Source organism: Micromesistius poutassou (assembly GCF_964030765.1).
Source record: "Micromesistius poutassou genome assembly, chromosome: 5".
NCBI lineage: Eukaryota > Metazoa > Chordata > Actinopteri > Gadiformes > Gadidae > Micromesistius > Micromesistius poutassou.
The window spans coordinates 9349565-9370637 of NC_140275.1; the positions used below are offsets into that span (position 1 = coordinate 9349565).

Genomic DNA, 21073 nt, shown 5'->3' on the forward strand with positions numbered 1-21073 from the left:
TACCTGTTTTATGTCGGCCTATTTATAGCCTCGGTCGCGAGGAGGGTTCGTAACAAAGTGGAATGTGCTGAGTCATGGTACACTCAAGAGGATCACGAAGCAGCTAATAAACGGGGCTCTGCTGGGAATCAACCCCCCCCCCTGGTATTTCCTAATGGGTGTGATGACCCAACCGGAACATTACGGTCATATTTACTCTTTGCGCAGAGAACCAACTGTGTAGTCAGCCCACCTGTGTGTGGGCTAACGTACGAGTGCCACGTGCGACTACACAGGTGAGAGACGACTACACAAAGACACACACACACACACACACACACACACGTATTACTTAGTTGTATAATATAGCCTGTAGCGAAAATGGCATTATTATTTTTACTTATACAATTATATGAAAGAAATATTAACGAATCACACAGTTAAAAAACTCTCTGCACGTGTGACGACGTGTGTCCGACACAAGAACACACGCAATTTGTTAGTTTGAGGCTGTATTAAAAAAAAATAATAATCGTTTCAGAGACATTTAATAGATTTGGTATAGTCCTACTTCATATATTGTTGGGTTTATTATATAAACAGATAGAACACGGTTACATTTCATATTGGCGCTTATCATAACTGATCTCCTCCGCTTCCAGCGCGGTGCTTGCACCCGGTGAACCTGGGTTTGGACGGGGGGTTCTTCTGCACACCGCAGGCTTCACCTCGTCGCCTTTATCTGCAGAAGCCTCCTTTGGCGTGTCATCTCGCGTCTTTTCTATCTCTCGCGGATGGTGGCTCGCGGCTTTTTATTTAACGCAGATGGGCGCTTGCGCTTCCTCTTTCGTCGGTCAAACGCCTTGGGTGTGTATCCACAGAGAAATGGGCTACAGGAGGTGAAATGGCCGCTAGTGTATACAGATGAGTCACTAGACCCCAACACACACACACGCACACGCACGCACACACACACCCACACTCACTCATGCACGCACACAAGTACACGCACACACACACACGCACACACACGATGACACAGCGCATGGCCGGGCGGGCATGGGTGACACTAAGATGAGCAACGGTGGGATGTGCACTGACAACGTGCACTCACACACATGCACACACATGCACACACGTGTGTGCACACAGCATGGATGGGGGAAGCCCTCTGAAATATTTCCAATCCCATGGGGGGAGGGGGGAGATCCCAGCCTCACTCTGTGATCAGAAATGTGGTGTTTATATGTATGTATAGTTGTGTGTGTGTGTGCGCGTGTGCGTGCGTGTGTGTGCGACGCATGTGTGCGTGTGTGTGTGCGTGTGTGTGTGTGCGTGTGTGTACATTAGATGTCTAGAGTGTCTGAGAGCTGCTCAACAAAGGCTCTAATGGACACTGAGGCCCTGTCAAGAGGACACAAATCACGGACAGACTCCGGCCTCCATCATGTTATTTCACTGGTCAACATGACTGATGATGATTCAAGGTGACTTTCCTCCTCCTTCCTTCTCCTTGATTCACCGGATGACTTCTGTTGTTACAAACAAAGCCCGTTTCTTATATTTAAACTCGTTCATACATCAGCCTTACTGCGGGATGAAATGAATACCACACACGTACAGCGCGTGTGTGTGTGTGTGTGTGTGTGTGTGTGTGTGTGTTAGTGTGTGTGCACATGCCTGTGTTTGTGTGTGTGTGTGTGTGTGTGTGTGTGTGTTAGTGTGTGTGCACATGCCTGTGTTTGTGTGTGTGTTAGTGTGTGTGCGCACATGTGTGTGTGTGTGTGTGTGAGTGTGTGTGAGTGTATGCGCACGTGTGTGTGTGTGTGTGTGTGTGTGTGTGTGCGCACATGCCTGCGTGTGTGTGCGCGCGTGCGTGCGTGCACGCACACGCGCGCGGAGCCCGCCTGCACGCACACGCGCGCGGAGCCCGCCTGCCTGTCAGCGAATCAATGGGGTGTATAGTGAGGCCCCCCCTGTCAGTGGTGATGAGACTCAGGAGGGGGAGACTCGTGTGTGTGTGTGCAGACGACCCCCCCCCCGTGGCACCACGCCCCCCCCCCCCCCCCCCCCCCCCCCACCACCCCACCTGACCACGGCTGACGAGACCCCGACGGCGGCGGAGACGACAGCCACGGGCAACAGGAGCAATCACAATCAAACCGACCGCGGCGCAGCGAGGAGCAAACACTCCGACGCGCAAACGCTCCAATTCCGTGAAGGGGCGTCTCGTCTCGTCGCTGGTCTTGTGAGCTCAGCGTCATCATCGTGCTACAAGCCACACACTACTACTACTACTGCTACACACACACACACACACACACACACACACTGCTCTCGTGTAACGCAACGTGTGTAAAGTCTGAGATTAAAAAAACCAAGCGTTTTTTTTTACTTCATCCATCCGTGACGTGCTTAACCAGTCATGGGCGTCCCATCTGCCACGTATATATATATATATATATTTATAAATTTTTTGTTGTACTACATATTTGACACATATTCATGCGGAAACATTTGATGAAGGACGTGGGATTCAGCATACTACACTGCACATCGCTCGGAGGAAGTCTCTGAGGCACCCCAAGCTACGTACTAAATACTAACATCCTATACACCGAACGAGATAACGCGGTTCAGACTGTCCGTCTAGGTCCAGAGTCCAAGGCAGAATGGTATGTTGCCAATTACACTGGTCATTGGATGTGGTATTTTTTTTCTTTCTTTTATAAATTACTTTTTGTTTGACTAGGATTTTCTGCTGTTTAAACAGCAACCTGTGATGTAGAATATCATGAATATTAAAACAGGCCGACTGAATTGCGGCTTCCCTCTCTTCAGTGTATTTTCTCTTCGCCCCGTCGGAAAAGACAGAGTTAATATTATGTCGGCTGGAAATAGCCCTTGCTCTAGCGATAGCCTCTGTCCGTGTGATGGATAGTGGTCCTGCTTTGCTTCAACCCTTTTTAACTGCAAAAAAAAAACGCTGGGTCGCGAATGACTTGCCCCCAAAAATCCTTCTTTACACTAACGCACACAGACAAATGAAGGGATGGAGGGTTTAGTCAAAGAGGCTCACCAGGGGTATGTTCTGAAAACTGTTAACACAAGAAGAATTCAAAACTGAAATGTCAGCTTTGATTTTTTATTTTTTGATTTTTTTGATTTTTCGTTCCCCACACCATTATGGTTTGTCTTGTGTTTTTATATGTGAAATTTAAAAAGAGAAAGGTAGTGACTGATGCAAAAAGGGTTTGCAACTCCCAAACACTGGTCTTCCCCAAAGATAGAGGCATGGACCAGAAGCTTGTTAGAGGGAAAAGTAAAAAAAAATAAAAATAAATTCTCCTCTGAGAGTTTCTGGTTACTTGACCCGCAACTACTGCAGGAGACAAACACTTAAAACATTTTCAAGACAGCTTGATGTGAAATCAATACTGCCCTGCTCGAAAAAGTACAGTCTGCCATCAGGCTAGACTAATGACAGCGACACACTGATGCAATTTAACCAGAAGGTGATTAAGGACAATGACAAAGACAGAGAGAGAGAGAGAGAGAGAGAGAGAGAGACATTCACTTTACCTTCATTCGAGAATCATGTTCTCAACATTCTGTATATTACAGAAAACAAATACCAACGATTATTCTACCTAAATCCTGGCTTTTCCCCAAACCCCCATGTCCGTGTTTTAATCGAATTATGAACATCACATGGGAGACGTAAACGCGGCCGTGCTAATGTAATGGCTGCCATCACGCGGGCCTCTGAGAGTTATTCATGTATTCCCCAGTCAGTCACGTTTTACTCATCAGCGTCCTCCTCCTCTTCCTCTTCGTCCTTTCCCCCCCCCACCCCCCCCCCCACCCCCCCTTTCCAAAGACATGCGTGGGTGGAGGGAGGTTTGAGTTGCTGGTTTGATCTATCCACAGCGAGGAGAGAGCTGGTCCAATCTCTAAGTGGGCCGAGCGCCATGTAATCCTATCAAAACGGAAAGCCCATGACCTCATCTGGAAGGCACACAGTCAGCCCCTGCCTGAGATGTCTTCAGTTAGGGGATTGCGTCAGATACTCTCATGCCATTAGCCGATGGAGCAGGGAAGGCAGAGAGGGCAAAGGCAAGGAGATGTTAACGAAGAGAATAAATTAATATGAAAAAGGAAAATGAAAATAAACTGAATGAAACTAAAAGAAAATGGGAAAAGCGGATTGTACAAATTTACTCTGGGAAGAATCTAGTATTGTATTTAAAAATAAATTTAAAATTTGTAAGGAAAATATGATGTGAGTGATGATATGAAATATGAAAGGATGAGTATCTCATGATGGCAGATGGCAACAACCAGAAATCTACATCACCAGTTCAGTTCACATCTTCCATCACTCAACGGCTGACAACAAAGCAGCCTTCAGAAACTTTGATAACTGCAGGGACTGAGTGAGGTTCATAACATTCACAACTGAAAGTACTTCAACTCCCTTTTATGTTGTCGGACTAAAGAATAATACCAACATTCATTGGAAATGAGACAAGTATCTTTTTCTTTATCAACTCAGTGAAACCTCTTATCCAGGTAACCACAAAGGAGTACAAAACAATGCAGACCAGTTGCTCTAATGCAAACACTGCATCTATATTCGGTTCAGGAGACGTTAAAAATAGAGCTCAAAATACAAAATGAAAGACAGCTCCTCATCCAAACGGATCCCTTCCATGTCCACGAGGCTGCAGCGCTGTGTGGGTGAAGCTCCACAGAGCTTAATGTGTGCATTGTCTCCTCTCTCTCTCTCATAATGCCTCTGGTGTCTGTTTGATATTCCTAGTGAGCATATGGTGCCTCTGCATTGCCATTCTTACAAATAAAACGACACGGAACACATTAACCTGCGCTAAACCCTCACCGACGGAAAAACTACATCTTCTCCATGCAAATACACACTTATCGTGTCATGCTGTGTAATCCCGGAGGCAATGTGGTCTTTCTGTTTTATTGAATTAATCTCTAAATGATTCAAATCATTTCAAATGATGGCTGTGAGGTGATGGTAGACTTGCCTTTTCATCCAGGGACGTGAGGCTTGAATGAATAAAAGGCGTGCAGCTGACAGGGAATAATGACTAGTGCAGAACCAGAAAAGAGCAAAAGAAAATTGCATTACTGTTTGAATGGAATGTAACGTATCCGCGAGTCTGGGATAGTATTAATTTATCTGTCATCTCTACACGTCTGGCCCTTTACACTTGGGCTAACACAGATTCCTTGGCTGACGCATTTTGTTTCTGCACGGTCATAAGGTGCTATTTCGGGGGCTATATGTTTCCCATTGATCAGGTGACACCTTTATCTCATGAGTTTAAGGCTCTGCTCATGCTGGGACAAAAGTTTAAAAGGAGAAGAGGAGGAGAATGAATTTGAAAGTTATGCAGCAGGCTATTTATTACAAGATGGAGAGGAGATTCCTATTGTCATTGACATTGATTTTTCTGTTTCCCCCAATGTTAAAACAATAAAATAATAATAATAATAAAACAGGTGAAAAAAAAGCCAACAAAAGATACAGCAAACTGTAATAAGCTGCAGGAAACAAATGCCAAGGGAGAGACTATATAAAACAAATAGGCCTTTAAGTAAGCAAACGTATTTTCAAAAGAAAAACATTTCTACCAGGCAGAGCTATACCACCAGAAATAGCACCCTCAGATTGCAGTGCGAACACTTTGCTGGGGATTTCTAGTTTATTGGCCGCCTATCAATTGCTCGAAACCTCTCGAGGTAGATGACTCAGTCGCCTGCCACAATTCCCGCATCTTCCTGCCTTTTTGGCGGCAATGCAGAGTGAGTGCTTTAACTGCCGGGGGCAGGTGGCCACGTTAGCGATTCACAATTCATGTGACTCAAGCCTCTCCATAAGGACAAAGCAAAGATGACGGATCGGAAGTATTTCATTCTAAATAAAGCGATGCACACCAGCATCCCCCTCCCCAGAGCGCATGTGCTACACGCGGGTATAATTAAACAAAAAAATATGTTTTTTCTTTTATAATGTGATAACATAATTGGATTTAAAACGCACATTCGGAGAAAGTTTAGACGACGAACCAACTTAGAGAATATACAATGAGACGCTACAAAGGGTATCTATATAACAGCTCAAATTAATTCCTTATTCCGAACTTCTCTTTCAACAATTCCTACTAGGTAGGCTGCAAAGGAGGATCCCCCTTCAAGGGATTTTGAAGGAAACATTATAAGGCAACGTTATAATGATAGTGCTCACACTTGAAGAAAAAAGTAACTTCTTACCGTTATTTAACGAGAGATGTAGGGTCCTACAGTGGATTTGTTCGAGGGTTACCCATTGCACCAGACTTCGCGTTCGTCAACCTGTACAATTATGCTGCTATCCCACACTAAAGCGAGGATCTAAGGTAATTGCCCATGCTCGGCAATTTTTTTTTTCTATGCAGTATTCTCTCTGCAGTACTTTAGGAAAGGGGTGTGTTTGTGCGTGTGTGCGTGTGTGTGCGTGTGTGCGTGTGTGTGTGTGCGTGCGTGTGTGTGTGTGTGTGTGTGTGTGTGTGTGTGTGTGTGTGTGTGTGTGTGTGTGTGTGTGTGTGTGTGTTAGAGGGGGTTGAGAGAGAGCGAATGCGAGAGCGAGACAGAGAGAGAGTAGAGGGAGAGAGAGAGAGCGAGAGATGGGGAGAGAGAGAGAGGGAGAGAGCGGGAGAGAGAGCAGAACAGTTGTGTAGAATGGGCAGCTAGTCCGGAATGCTCGCGTGCAATCGATAAGTGTATTTCAGTGAGTGATGCAGGCCATTCTGTGGACAACATATCTGATTGGTTGGTTCATTCTAAATACTGCGATGCATGGCAGGCGTCAGCGTTCATGGTAGCTAGCTTGATATTGCAAGCACTATAGATTAAGGTTGTAGTTTTTTTGTGTTGCAAATATCAAACAAGCTATTTCCCTAGTATATCTACGTATCTTTGCTGCCAAGTTTTCCCCTCCCACTAGTGGACTTACAACTGTTTCTCTCCATGGTGCTGACTTTTTTTTTTTACGGCGTAGGCCACGTGTATTCTTGTAAAGAAACGACATATGTGTAAATTATTTAAATTCAACATTTACATTTTTAATTTGAATTTGGCCGTACATGCCATAGAAAAAAATGATTAATTTGACCTTATAGCAGGTAGGTAGTACTATATCTTGGCCAGGTCTGCAGTTCCATGCCTTGCCTGTACATACTGCTCATCGAGGTAGGCTGCACTTACAAGTAGAACCCTGACAAAGCATCGGGTTTGTCCATGTGTTTATTTGCCTTGCATGCGTCCAACTGAGCAGCCTATATATACTGCCCATCACGGAGTCATATAAAGATTATGCAATAGAATTACAAGAGTCCATAACCTAACGCGGTAAGTAGGTTCTTGTGATGCATGAGAGAGTGGGAGACTGTGTGGCTGTCAAATCCTGACGCTTCTCAGACAATGAGCAGGGGGAGAAAACTCAAAAACGGGAGAAAAACAAAACAACTGAATTCTGATGTAAGCGGGCAAACTATGACAGTCAGTATGGTCAAATATGAGGACTGTCAACTTCACATAAACACAAACGTGATGCTAAATATAACCATGTTCTATGAGGATTTCCTTAAAATCTTAAAGCAAGTTTAAATGTATCCTTGGATGGATAATGCATCATAATTAACCATGAATGCTAAGAAGTAATGCAAAAGTTGGTATGGTGATCACACACACACACACACACACACACACACAAACAAACACACACAACCCCCCCTCCCCGCACAAAAGACACACACACACACACACGCATAGGAGCACACACAAACACACGCACACACATCTCCCCCCCCCCCCCCCCCCCACACACACACACACACACACAAAGCGAAGATACACACACCAACACACACACACACACACGTTGAAAAGAAAGGCCTCTCTCTTTGTCCTCTGAATTTGATGATTCACAGAAGCAGTGGCCTGGGGGCTGGGGACACACTTTGCTTTAGTTGGATGACAAAATCTCTTCTGGCCACAAGACTCCATTTACCACCGCTGGAGAGCCAAAGAGCACTTAGTTTAATGTACAGGGCAGCAGAGTGACCCTCACACACGGCAGTATGCACAGCACAGGCCACTGTGCAGGACAAGGCTCTGGCTCTCTCCTGCATGGGGTTCCGCATTTCAGCCATGAGAAATCCAAGCACGCGTGCACCCACATGCACCCACGTGCACACACATGCATGCTTGCACACACACACACTCACACATGCATGCACACACACACACACACACACACACACGTACACATATTATCTGAAAGTGCTGAAATCATGAGAATGCAATATATTCATACATCATGCTTGCCTTGACATGCTTGAAACCTATGATGAGTGTCATTTGCATAACAAAGCAAATAGCAACTCATTGAAATCTGTGGTCTTTATTTTGAGCTTCTAGTGGTAGAAAAGTCAACGGTAGAACTGCAGGCAGATACAGATGCAAGCCATACAGACATAGCTCTGTGTGCTCCTCCTAACCGTTAAATACAGGTACTACACGGCAGCTTAGAGAAGCCAGACTTCAACGTGGAATAGAGAAGTAGAGGTGAACTAGAGTAGCTGTCTGCTGCGTATCTCTATCCTGATTATAACAAAGGAATGGAGACATTGATGCTAATTGTTTTTGCCTCGTGTGCGATAGAGAAGCACTGTTTCACCGGTCGGTCCACTGGGCCACTTTCCTCATCTGCACTCGGCTCTTCACCACCGCGTTGGAAACGTATACAATCCACTTTCTGATAGGCGAAAGTGCAATCATGGTGTATTACCATTGCTGAAGAACTTAAATAGCCCTGCTGCTCACTGGGGGCTCAAGCAGAACAAAAGGGATGCTGGTGCCATCGATGTGATGGATTATGGTATGGGTGAATGGGAAGTCCCCAACCATCATAGCTTTGGGGGAACAGATGTGTTCAATCAGAGGTCACTGTCCCTCATATAAATCGATTGATCTTAAAGCCGATGATAACACAACTCATTGTTGATGTGTCTTTTTTTGTAAACGCTTGATCAATAAACAACACAGAATGAGCAGAATGTTACACAAATGGTTATTTTTCATGTGCTTGATTTGTTTTTTCATTAATACTTAAAATATATAAAATATATAGATAATATGTATTTGACAGAGAAATATGTACCTACATAAACAATGTAAGACAAAGAGTAAAGTCAAAGAGTTTATAATACAAATCGCAAAAGCTTTTCTTCAGAAAGAACACCTGCCAAACCGCATAAGGTTATTCAGTCATTTCAGTTCTGTCTACCATTGCAAGGTCCTGAATGGTTTAGCGTACCTGAGCTAAAATACCAGGGGGAGGAAAGTCAAATGGATTGTGATTATTGTCCTGGAACAGATTGAACAGGCTATGGGAGAGGGATGTGAGCTGAATCCCATTTCACCACACAGGCCCAGGTGTCTTTCCTCCCCTCAGAAACGAAGGAGAAATCTACGAAGGGGATGGAGAAGAAAGGGTTAGAGGCGGTATTACATGCTGTAATCCAGCGCCCCTTCAACACTAGTTTATTACTTGTGGGTTTGTTCTGCAGGGTTAGCAACACAGAAGAAAGACTTTATTGAGTGCATGCTGTGGATTATTCCCACTTTGGAGGTTGATACAATTGCATTATTTGTGTTTTTTTTTTACATTTTGATAATTTTTTATTTTTATACCGTTTTTATTTTGAATATTTATAAAACATATTCAATATTTGTATACATGCCAGTTGTAAAACAGAAAATTGTAATTTCCTTCAACTGTAATTGCTATGACTGTCACAAGTCATAAATAATAATATAAATGCTTATTTCTAGATATAAATGTTTGCCCAGAGGTATTGTTTTCACACCGCATAATCACTGGAGGAGCTGGCAGACTGTGTATTTCAAGTTACTTAGTCAACCCATTCCCAAACAGACCTCATCTAAAGCGTAGATGAACTAAAAAAGGCCTAAAATGTGTTCTTCAGACAACATCCCTCAAAAAAATCTGAGATGGTACGCCAGGATATACATTGACAGGATTAGAATTAAAGAATTAGAATTACATCGGTGGACGGGACACTTAGTGGGGATCTTTGCGCACTGACAAACGGCTTATCCCGCTTTCCCCCTCTGTGCACCCCCGTCCAATTCAAATTCAGACGGCAGCAGGTCTAATGCAGCATGATACCATTCCTCCTGAGAGTACAGTCACATCCAGCCAGGTGGTAAGAAGGCCCCAGCCCAGCACTGCCAGCCTTGCCACGGATGAGAGACACCATATGTCTCCTCTGTTTTGAATCTCTGCCAGGCCCACGGACTGCCAAGCAGCCATTCCACATATGTGGGGCTCGGTACAATTAAGCGCATGACTTTTTCCGAGGCATGCAACGTTCTCAACATGACACGGACCCAAATTATTGTCATTTTGTTCTGTCATCAAACTGCACAGGGAGATGTCAACAGGGAGACTGTTGTGACGGTGGTTTGCCCCCCAGTGATTTAGAGTCTCTCATATGGGCAAGTGAAGTAGTGAACATGCCACCTGAAAGCCTATTAAGGTCTTTGAATGGACACCGTTTGTTTTCTGCATGAATAAATCTGTCAGAGACATGGGTTGAACTTGAACTGCATTGAAAAAGTTAAAATTGCAATAGCCTGTTATATACAGTATTTGCAACACTGGATGATGTATCGTTTTAATTTAATCAATGACAGATCTTGAAGTGTTATATTATTGCCGCTTATCATTATAACAGCGTCAGCATAAACAAACACCTGCTAATCTCATCCCTGGCGTCTGCCTCGTTCCGTTTACGGTTACTACGGTTACGCCCTGTCCAATCAGAGGGGCTCATGCGGACGTCCACGGAGGCGGCGGCCAATCGCGTCGCGCCTTGTTCGTTTGAAACGCCAGCAAGCGTTCTTCTCTCAACCGACTGTGGAGTGCAGAATGCGGACCGGGCAGAGGGTTCGCTGATTCCTCTGTAACGTTTGAGTGTGAAGGAGGTAATGGCTTTTTTGTGTGACTTTGCATTGCATTTTTGTCTTTCGTGGTGTTATTCAACCGACGTAGACGTGTACAGAAGTACAAACGCAGACGATGCGAAACCAATTCGTTTAATAACCTTTTGTTTTGCCTTGATTTATTCGCGTGTACTTTCGCTTCCCCACGCATCCACTCCCTGCGTCTAAAATCATTTATTTTCAAATATTACTTTAGTCGAACCTAGTGGATTGCTAAGAGGACAGGTCGTTTTCGACGGAACGAAACCAAATTCACACACACACACACACACACACACACACACACACACACACACACACACACACACACACACACACACACACACACACACACACACACACACACTCCAGGAAGTTAGTTTTTACTTTGGCTTAAGTTGGCAGTAACTGTGTTTACGAGATGAACACATGATGAATGAACCCATGTGTCTTCATGTGTCCCTGCAGATGTCCTCAGACGAGGGGGTGGCAACTAGTCCAGTTCTGCCCAAGGACTCCGACCGGGGTAGCTCAGTGTCCTCCGAGCTACAGGTGAGAGGAGACGTGTCCTTCTGCAGCGTGTCATCATGCAAACACGTCATACCGAGTGGGGTCCGGCTGCAGCCTGTAGGACAGCCACACATCCACATCCAACTGCTACTGTCACTCACTCACGTCCAGTGGCGAAGCGTGGTTCACGGGGCGTGGGAAGTTTCAATCTCTTCTTTTAATCCCTAACCCTAACCACTACTACCGTAACTCTAATCCTAACCACTACTACCCTATCCCTAACCCTAACTACTACTACCCTAACCCTAACCACTCCTACCCTAACCCTAACCACTACTACCCTATCCCTAACCCGAACTACTACTACCCTAACCCTAACCACTCCTACCCTAACCCTAACCACTACTACCCTAACCCTATCCCTAACCACTACTACCCTATCCATAACCACTAATACCCTATCCCTAACCACTACTACCCTAACCCTATCCCTAACCACTACTACCCTAACCCTAACCACTCCTACCCTAACCCTAACCACTACTACCCTATCCATAACCCTAACCACTACTACCCTAACCCTATCCCTAACCACTACTACCCTATCCATAACCCTAACCACTACTACCCTATCCCTAACCACTACTACCCTATCCACTACAACCCTAACCCTGAAAGGGACATCATTTACCAAACATCATCGCTGGTGTAAAACGATTTTGACGATAGCAGTTGGATGTTGATGTCCATGTCCTACAGGCTGCAGCCAGACATTATTGGTCATACCTGTAACCTTACACACGTGCTCTGTACGGGGGACCTCGCAGGAAGAGTACGAGGAGCTTCTTCGCTTTGCTGTCGTCACGCCCAAGTTCGAGGGACCCACTACTGCTCACCTGCAGAGCTGGCTCAGCACCACCTCCAGAGAAGCCGCTAGACCGTCGCGTGGAATGGATGACGTGAAATCACAACGCCAAGCAGGTGATTTGAGCTGATTACATACACGCAGTCACAGCCATGTTAATTTAACTAAACATTTCTGACCGACACAAATGCAGAGGAGTACCGTGGCGCTGCCTTCAATTATCGACTGTCACGAGGGACTTTGCCTCAGAAAGTTTGATGTTATGTTATGAGATTCATCAAATGATATGGTTTACCCCCAACCCTTGACAACAAGCACGTCCTAGCCAATCCATCAGTCGCGTCCCTTGACGCCACAATCCAAAAAGAGCTTCAGCGCCTGAGCTGTCATGTAGTCGAGCACAGACGTGGATGGCAGCCAGACTGATTGGCAATGATCTGCTGGCATTCTGCCCGTGCTGCTAAGTGCAGCCCCCGCACTCCCTGCTGGATTTAATTAAGATATTGACATCAGTGTTTTCCCGGATGAGAAACTGCGCTCTTCTCATTCAACATTTTTACCAGCAGCATTTACAAGTGTCTTCACACACACTTCCTGGCTGCTTACTCATCCTACTTCTTCTCACTTGTCACTATTTATTGTTTCATTCGCACTTCATTCACAGTCACTTGTGTGTTCAACTGTGTCTGTTTGTCATTTCCTCTCATACGTCAACACCTCCGATCTCCTCTCCAGGGGTCATACATGACGTGGCACATGACCGACGTTCAAGGAGGGCGGGGAAAACATCTTCCTCCGCCCCGATGGTGGACACCCACTCACAATCTAGTGTTTGTTATGGTGAGATTGGACATGTATATAACATGCAGTATATGTATATGTATATATGAAATAGGCCTGGGCAATAAAACAATAAATGATCGTATCGTGATAGACCTTTGATCAATATCAATATAAAACATGTTCAATATATATCGATAAGAGACTGGACCACCGGATCTAGCAGCTGGGTTTGTTATAGGGCTGCTTGATTATGGAAAAAATCATAATCACGATTATTTTGGTCAATATTGAAATCTCGATTATTCAAACGATTATTTTTGAGTTTGAAAACATGATGCATTTATTCATAATTTCTCTCCAAAAAAACACTTTGTAAATGAGAACTTCGAAATTTCCCCTTAAAAATATACACAGAATGGTCAAATAGAAAATAAAGTCCAGATATGAATCCAGCTATTCTGCAATTTCTATAAAAAAAAAAAAATATATATATATATATATATATATATATATTTTTTTTTATAAAGTATATAATAGTTTGGTGATCGTTTCACTCTGAAATCTAAATCGCGATCAAAATTCGATTAATCGCCCAGCCCTAGTTTGTTACACAAACACAGTTCCATACTTATTTACAATATTAGAGTGTTTTTCATTGTTGTATCGACATTGGAGTATTTATCAATGAAGAACAGTGGAAAGTCGTATTAAGTGTTTAACAGAAGTGTTTAAATCCAGCATGGTAATTCATAGTCTTTTTAGGTCATTAAAATGATCAATAGTTATCACTTCAGACACCTTGATGTGATGAGCTGGAACACATCCTAGGCTGTGCTGCTGTGGTTCATCATCAAGTGAGACCAGCTGCCTTTCTTTCGTCCCCCTAGTGGAGGAGCTGGCAGCTCAGTCGTCCTGCGGGACCTCAGCGGGGCCCGCCGAGCGGTCCCGGGCGGAGGCCAGGAGGTCCAGACAGACGAGCCCGGACTCGTGGGAGTCCGGGGGAACGGAGCGGTTCATCTCTGAGGAGAACATTAGCAAGATGGAGGACATCCTGGACACGTGGAGCAACCATCTCAAGGTGAGCGCCGCGCACCTGTTTCTGATTCTGGGGTCTGTTAAGTCGATGGCAGAGTACATTATTTCACATTATTAAGATTATTAAGATCAAATAAGAACATGGTTGATCTCAGTTTCACAATATAAGAGCTTTTGGAAAGACGTAATTCATTAAGTAATATAAAATAATCCATTTAATTAAAATAATTAAAAATCTTATTGGAATGGCTGAGTGTAATTTTGAGAGAATCTGCTGTACAGTACCACATTGTGTTTGTATTGCCAATAGCACAAGGCTGCACTCTATTGGACAGGGGGGGGGGGCATCTTAGGCTTTCTATCCTCGTTGTGTTTAATATGAACTGGAGCTGGACTCTTTTTCTCATCAAAATATGAATAATGAAAAGGGGAAATAGCTGGGGCTGGGGGTGTAAACAATGTACACCAATAAAGACGAGACAGATCGCGGGGATTCCTAAAGTGTTTCCAAATGTCCTGATTACTTTAGCCCCACTGTAACTGCATGAATATCTGTATGCTCATTCCTCCCTAATTTCCGTTATCGCCTCATACTTAAACCGCGCTGAGCTACTTGATATTACTTGTTGTGAGTGGCACAACTTTGACAGCCTCAAACTGTTCACAGACAAAAGCGTGCTGATTTGCATCGAGCACGGCCACATCACCACAAAATCTCTTATAAGGAGCTAAATTGTTGCAGACAAACGTTTTTATGCATTTATCGCACGGTAATCAGCGGTATTCCATGAGAAATATGAAAGCCGAAAGTATATTCGAATGAAAATCTGCCTCACTTGTGAGTGTTTCTGCACAACGGTCTTCCCTAAAGGCCGTGTTCTTCCTCTATTCATCATTTAAGACAATTCCTGTCCAAGGTCAATCCAATGCGTGACCTCCCAGTGCGGTGACTCTGCTGTGACCCCCCCCCCCCTCGTGTGCCTCTCTCCCCCCCCCGCCCCACCTCCCCCCTTCCCAGTCCAATGCGTTGACGGAGCTGCGGAGGTGGCGCCTGGCCCTGGTGGAGCACCACAAGCTGGAGCTGAGGAAGGAGAGGGAGAGGTGTGACGCGCGGTCGGCCGGCCTCAGCGCGGAGCTGAGCGGCCTGAAGGAGCTGCTGCAGACCTACGAGACGTCCAACCAGAGGAAAGACGAGGTACACCCAGTCACAGCCAGCTCACTGCGGTTGATGCTAGACGCTCTCTCCGTGCCTCTCTCTCTCTCGCTCAAGCCATTAGCTACAAAGGCTAATCAACGAAGAGGGTGAATGACACTTTTAGCCGCCGTAGCTAACAAGCACCAGTCTAAGAGTGTGACCGCTTGTCAGTGCGGTGGCCCGGCCTGCCTTGGTTGTTCCGGTTCATTTACGATGGACTGGTTGAGGAGGTTTGCGTGTATGTACCGCACACTTGTCTTCATTTTTTCTAAAGAAAGCTCACCAGATGTCACTGACTTGAGTCTTTTGGCAGACTAGACACTAGAATCACAAGACGCAAGAACCGTAGCACTGGCCTAGACCTAACTGCTTTTCAACGCAGAATCACGACTTAACCCCGGGGCGATGTCCGGTGGCGCGTCGCTTGTCGTTCCGCAGGTGATCAAGAATCTGAGCAAGGCGTTGGACAGACAGAAGGAGAAGATGGAGGCCATGAGGGCCTTCACCACCTGGAGGATTCAGCACAGCCAGGTCAAAGAGGAGGTAGCCACACGCAGAGAGCCGTTGCTTTAATAACACTTTGCTTTTGACTGTGTCTTTTTTAAGTGTCATGACTGGGCCAAAATGCATCACTGTTTTTCACAACACACACAGCTCATCCATGCCGGTATAAACGTAATTAAAAGAGTGCTTCATCACGAAATGCGCCTCCTATATCTTTTGTGCACATTCAGTAGTGACCCCCTTATTTCATGTGTGCCGATTTCTTATTCTGGAAGAAACTCACCATCTCGTCTTAATGGCCTACATCATTAGGAAATGGACTGATGGTGATGGCAATCTTGTCTCTGGCCCATTTCCCTTGTGTGTGTGTGTGTGTGTGTGTTCTGCATTGTGTGTGTGTGTGTTCTGCATTGTGTGTGTGTTCTGCATTGTGTGTGTGTGCGACTGCAAGGCGCATGCCTCTAAGATGGCCCAGCAGCACTACCACCTGACGCTGAAGAGGAAGGTGTGGCTGGGCTGGCACGGGCTGCTGCGGCGCCACTGGAAGGAGCAGGTGGAGCGGGCCTGCCGCGCCCGCGCCGAGGAGGTCTGCGCGCGGCTGTCCGCCGACTACGAGGCCCGGATAGCGGAGGTGAGACGGCTGTTTACCGACTGACCGACCGACCGCTGTCTTGTGTTAGGGCTGCTCGCTTTATGGGGAATATCAGTGTCACGGTTATTTTGGTCAATATTGACCATCTCGATTATTAACTATTATTTTTTGAGTTTGAAAACTCCAAAAAAAAGAATTTAGAATTTAGAAATTTCCCCTTATATAAAATATACAATGTTAAAAAAAGAAAATAATCTACAAATATGTATCCAGCTGTTCTTTTAATGAATAAAATAAATGGTAAAAAAAAAAAAAAAATTATATATATATAATAGTTTCAACTCGATTTATATTAATCGTTGCAACTCATTTGGCGATCGTTTTACCCCAAAAATTGAAATCGCAATCAATCAAAGTTTGATTAATCGCACAGCCCTACACAGTGCGCTTTTGTGCGCATAGTGCAGCACACTCCACTTCCAGTAGCGGAGTAGGGGAACTTCTAGGGCGGGGGGGGAACGTTGTTGTTGTTGTCTCATGTGGACGTTGAGGAGAACGCGTGCGTGCGTCCGCAGCACTGCGACGCCGTGGACGACGCCCAGGGCGAGATCCAGAAGCTGCGGGTGGAGCGGGACCGCTACGAGGAGTCCATGAAGAAGGCCTTCATGCGGGGCGTGTGTGCCCTCAACATGGAGGCCCTGACCATGTTCCAGCCCGGGGACGGCCGGACGGAGCCCCCTGCAGCCGCCTCTACTACAGCCGCAGCAGCAGCAGCAGCGGCAGCCCACCACCACCACCTCCACCATCACCACAGTGAGACACGCACACCGGCGTCATCATAGAGTGGGCCCGACGACCAGCTCTGGTACACCGCAGTACGCTGAGCTTTTAAAAGGGCTTGAGATGACTCTAAAGTAGTAAACCCCGGGCCTGTGTAATGAACTAACTCTAATGCTACTCGCTTTCGCTGGTAAACGTCCTTGAAGGCATTATTAGCGTTTTGTGCCACTGCCTCCCGGAGATCTATTGATCCACCACGACAACGAGGATAGAAAGACTAAGATCCCCCCCCATCCAATAGAGTGCAGTCTTGTGCTATTGGTAACCGTTAAGAATGATGGTGGAGATGGTTTTAAGGTGGTGGGGGCAGGGGAGGGCGGGAGAGAGAGAGAGAGAGAGAGAGAGAGATCTATTCCGGGAGTCGTCCACAGATCAGTGCGGGTGCAGTAGGTTGGTCGATGGATTTGCTCACTGAGTGGTAACCTTCACGTAACACCGACTGATTGAGAAGGACCTCTTGAGACGCAGGGTGGTCCTGTTGTGTGTGTGTCGGCGCGCTTGTGGTCCACGCTGCTGTCCCTCTGCCGTCGGACCTCGCCTTATCTCCCCGTTATCGTGATCGTCTTTTTTTTCCAATGCGTTTTGTTTGGCGTGAGCACGGAAGGTGCAGATTAATTTTCCGTCCCTTTTCCTATGACGCCAAACTATTTAACGTCATTACGGAAGGCTTGAATCCGATTAAAGGGAAGGGATCTGATTATGTAATTGCTTTTATACCTGTCCAGGAAGGAGACCCCGAGGGGAACGGACTCCTAACCAGCTTATCAATTTTAGAACCGCCCGCTCTGATCTCCCCGCTAATCAATGTTGGCATTGGTCTGTGTTGTTTTTTATTTTTTTTGATCTTCATCCATACGCATGTGCCATTCCGTGCTACACATCGATCATGCACTTCTCTTGACGTAGCCTCACCCTTATACGTATTACGTTTTCACTTTCAGCTAAAGGTCAACATTATTAACATTAACATTATTCCACTGGAAGTGGAACGCATTAAATGAAGATGATCACAACATCAATGTCTGATGATATTCAATTTGTAATATATATATTTCATATTCGAGGGTAGCTGCGGTTTTTAAACCACGTGGTTGACCGGATCTCCCCCGAAGGTCGTTATCCCTTTTCTTCTTCAGCCGTTGGATCAGGCTGGACGCTAGACGCTGTATTTTCGATGCGTCTACGGGCCACTTTGTAATGATTCATGTTCTGTTTATTTTCCTTCCGTTTGCAGATGCCCCGCCCCCCCAAGACGAGCGTGGCTCCAGCTCATTGGCTCAGCAGCAGGACCGCCCCGTCTCCTCCGCCCGCTTCAGCCCCGTCCACTTTGACCCCCCCGCCCACCCACTCCACCCGTCCCACAGCGAGGCGGGGCTGATGGTGAGAGGGGGGGGGGGGGGCTTTCCACAGTGCCTGTTTGCATCGCATTGCGGACAGGAGCACAAATAATTAGTTTCCTATTTACATTAATTACCTTGACTGAAGTCCCTTGCCATAGGCACATTGACGAATACCGAACGATTACATTAACACAAAGACAGACGGGGGGGCTCCTAATGGTGTTGATAGTTAATAGTTTCCGTACCCGTGTTCCACCTCTCTCTAATGATCCCCCTCCTCGTGTCAGCTGGGCTCCAGCGCCCCGGTCACCAGACCAGAGGCATCCATCCCGGTGATCCACAGCTCCATGGCATTAGGGAGCAACGCAGGAGCCCTCAGACAGGTCGGACCCCTGCTCTGTTGATCTCAGGGCCTCCTGCGTCTTTCTGGATAGCACACCCACACCCCCTGCATAGAGCATAGGGCTGCCACTCGCCCCGCCTTCAATCACAATCAGCTTTATTTATTTATTAAGTATGAACACATACAAGGAATGTGACTCAGGCCAGGTCTTTAACAGTTAGACACACACGAAAGACACTACGCAACAGAACTACATATACCGACATTTCATTTAACCTTTATTTATACTTTTATTTATTAGCCTATTATTTATAATAGGCTCGAAAGATCAATTGAGGGGTGACCCTCATTTGCAACGATGTCGAGTCAGCAAAAACAACAATATATACACAATATACAATGCAAGTAAATCAAATATACACAAACAACTGATGAAGAGAAAAAGAAAATTTAAACATTTACACAGATGTGGAATGGCTGGAATTAAAATAAAATAAAAAATATAGCTTAATTAAAACAGTTGCAGGTAGAGTTTGGCAGATTCATGATAATATGTCTAAAGTGGGTAAAGGATATTAAGGTATTACTTTAAATTTGTTGCTGTGAGTTGTCCCAGGAGTCGGGGCACTGAAGCTCAAAGCTGACATAAGATCTAGCAGCAGCAGTAGAAACCCAAAGCACCAAACTCTGTGGTGGTGACGCATTTCAAACGCTGTGTATTGACTTTGAACCCGCCCCCCCCCCACCCCACCCCCTGACAGCAGGCCAGCGGGGGCCGGGCGGTCACCCCGGGGGTCGGCCACCACCACCACAAGCCCCCCAAGACGCTGACGGCTCGCATCACGGCCCGCCAGGACTTCAGCCGCATCGGGCCCGGCGCCCTCCACGTCATGTCCATGACTCCGCCCATGAGCTCTGTGATCGTGGAGCGCCACCAGCCCGTCCCACAGGTAACCACGGCAGCCGTTGGCATGGCGACGCTCTTCTTTGGATTAAAATGGGGGTGGCGGGGGGTGGGCTTATTGTTTTATTTATTAGGCTTTTTTTTTTTGAGGTTGAGTCATTACAAGCCAATTAAAAAAAATAGAAATAAAAGGAACTGGTGACATCAGTGTGGTGGGCGTGTCCGACCAGATGTGTGATTGATGGATCAGGTCACCAGCTGCTGGAGGGGCTGCTGTTGGAGCTTTCCATCACACATCTGGGTGGGACACGCCCAGATGTGATTTCACCCGGTGATTACGTTCATTAATGACTAGGACTCTGCTTCTCTACGCCAGGTGTGGAAAAAACACGGGTTCCCCTTTTAATGTTTGTGGTGGAACTGATTATTGAATAGGATGTGACTTTTTTTTTTTTTCCCCAGATCAACATCGGTCCTTCCGGGGCTTCACGGCCCCCCCCCTCGACCCTGCTGGGCCACAGCCTCCCCGCCACCAGGACCCACAGCTCCTCCTCCAGGACCCACCCCAGCACATGCCACGTGCACTCCGTCAAAGTGATGGACTGACGCACACACACACACACATGCACGCATACACGCACACACATGCACATATACACGCACGCACATGCACATATACAAACATATACACAGACAGACAGACTCCTCTCAGGGTTTTATTAACATTTACTGTACTATGCATAATAAACTAAGCTTTTCTTAGTCACAAGTACAGCCTCAAGCAGACGTCAGGGAAAGCTTTTTCTTAATTTATTGACAAGAGTATCCAGTGTATTTGAAATTAGACATAATTTATTAAGTATATCTTTTTTTTATTTACATTTGAACAGTTGCTTTTACATGATTGGCATGTTTTTAAATAATGGAAAGTCTAGCTTTGGCTTCTTGTAGGGCTGCTGTATTTTTAGTGCCACACCTAAGATTAAGTTTACAGCGCAAACCCGGATGGAAGTCATATACGAACGTATAAATTATCTTTGTTTCGTTCTGCAATAAAAACTAAACATTGTGTACATGCCAATCGATCAATTAAACAAAGCATTC

At 45.8% G+C, this 21073-nt stretch overlaps 2 protein-coding genes across 3 annotated transcripts in view; one reads left to right on the top strand and one right to left on the bottom strand.

Moving 5' to 3' along the window:
• The window catches only part of sv2ca (synaptic vesicle glycoprotein 2Ca), a gene marked incomplete at both ends in the record, with an annotated part of 22304 nt that extends 13475 nt beyond the window's left edge, over window positions 1–8829 (bottom strand). Inside the window, one exon of the mRNA XM_084468959.1 lies at window positions 8729–8829. Coding sequence (XP_084325085.1) covers window positions 8729–8829 — 101 coding nt within the window. The remainder of the gene's footprint in view (window positions 1–8728) is intronic.
• Window positions 8830–11006: 2177 nt separating this feature from the next.
• On the top strand, window positions 11007–21058 carry poc5 (POC5 centriolar protein homolog (Chlamydomonas)). Of its 2 annotated transcripts, none has more exons than XM_084468112.1 (13): window positions 11007–11061; window positions 11527–11610; window positions 12396–12549; window positions 13169–13273; window positions 14104–14294; window positions 15270–15446; window positions 15885–15989; window positions 16402–16581; window positions 17118–17355; window positions 18617–18762; window positions 19010–19105; window positions 19827–20015; window positions 20432–21058. In XM_084468112.1, the coding sequence occupies exons 2-13, from the start codon at window positions 11527–11529 to the stop codon at window positions 20573–20575; spliced, it is 1809 nt and encodes a 602-aa protein (XP_084324238.1). In that variant the 5' UTR covers window positions 11007–11061; the 3' UTR covers window positions 20576–21058. The 2 variants fall into 2 exon arrangements, with proteins under 2 accessions (XP_084324238.1, XP_084324239.1); XM_084468113.1 differs by having other exon boundaries at window positions 19830–20015.
• The last annotated feature ends 15 nt before the right edge of the window (window positions 21059–21073 follow it).

Excerpts from the sequence above, each read along its gene's own strand:
- poc5 (XM_084468112.1), top strand. The coding sequence starts at position 11,527 with ATGTCCTCAGACGAGGGGGTGGCAACTAGTCCAGTTCTGCCCAAGGAC. Across the intron at positions 14,295-15,269 it reads CGTGGAGCAACCATCTCAAG|TCCAATGCGTTGACGGAGCT; the intron begins GTGAGCGCCGCG and ends CCCCCTTCCCAG. Across the intron at positions 18,763-19,009 it reads ACAGCGAGGCGGGGCTGATG|CTGGGCTCCAGCGCCCCGGT; the intron begins GTGAGAGGGGGG and ends TCCTCGTGTCAG.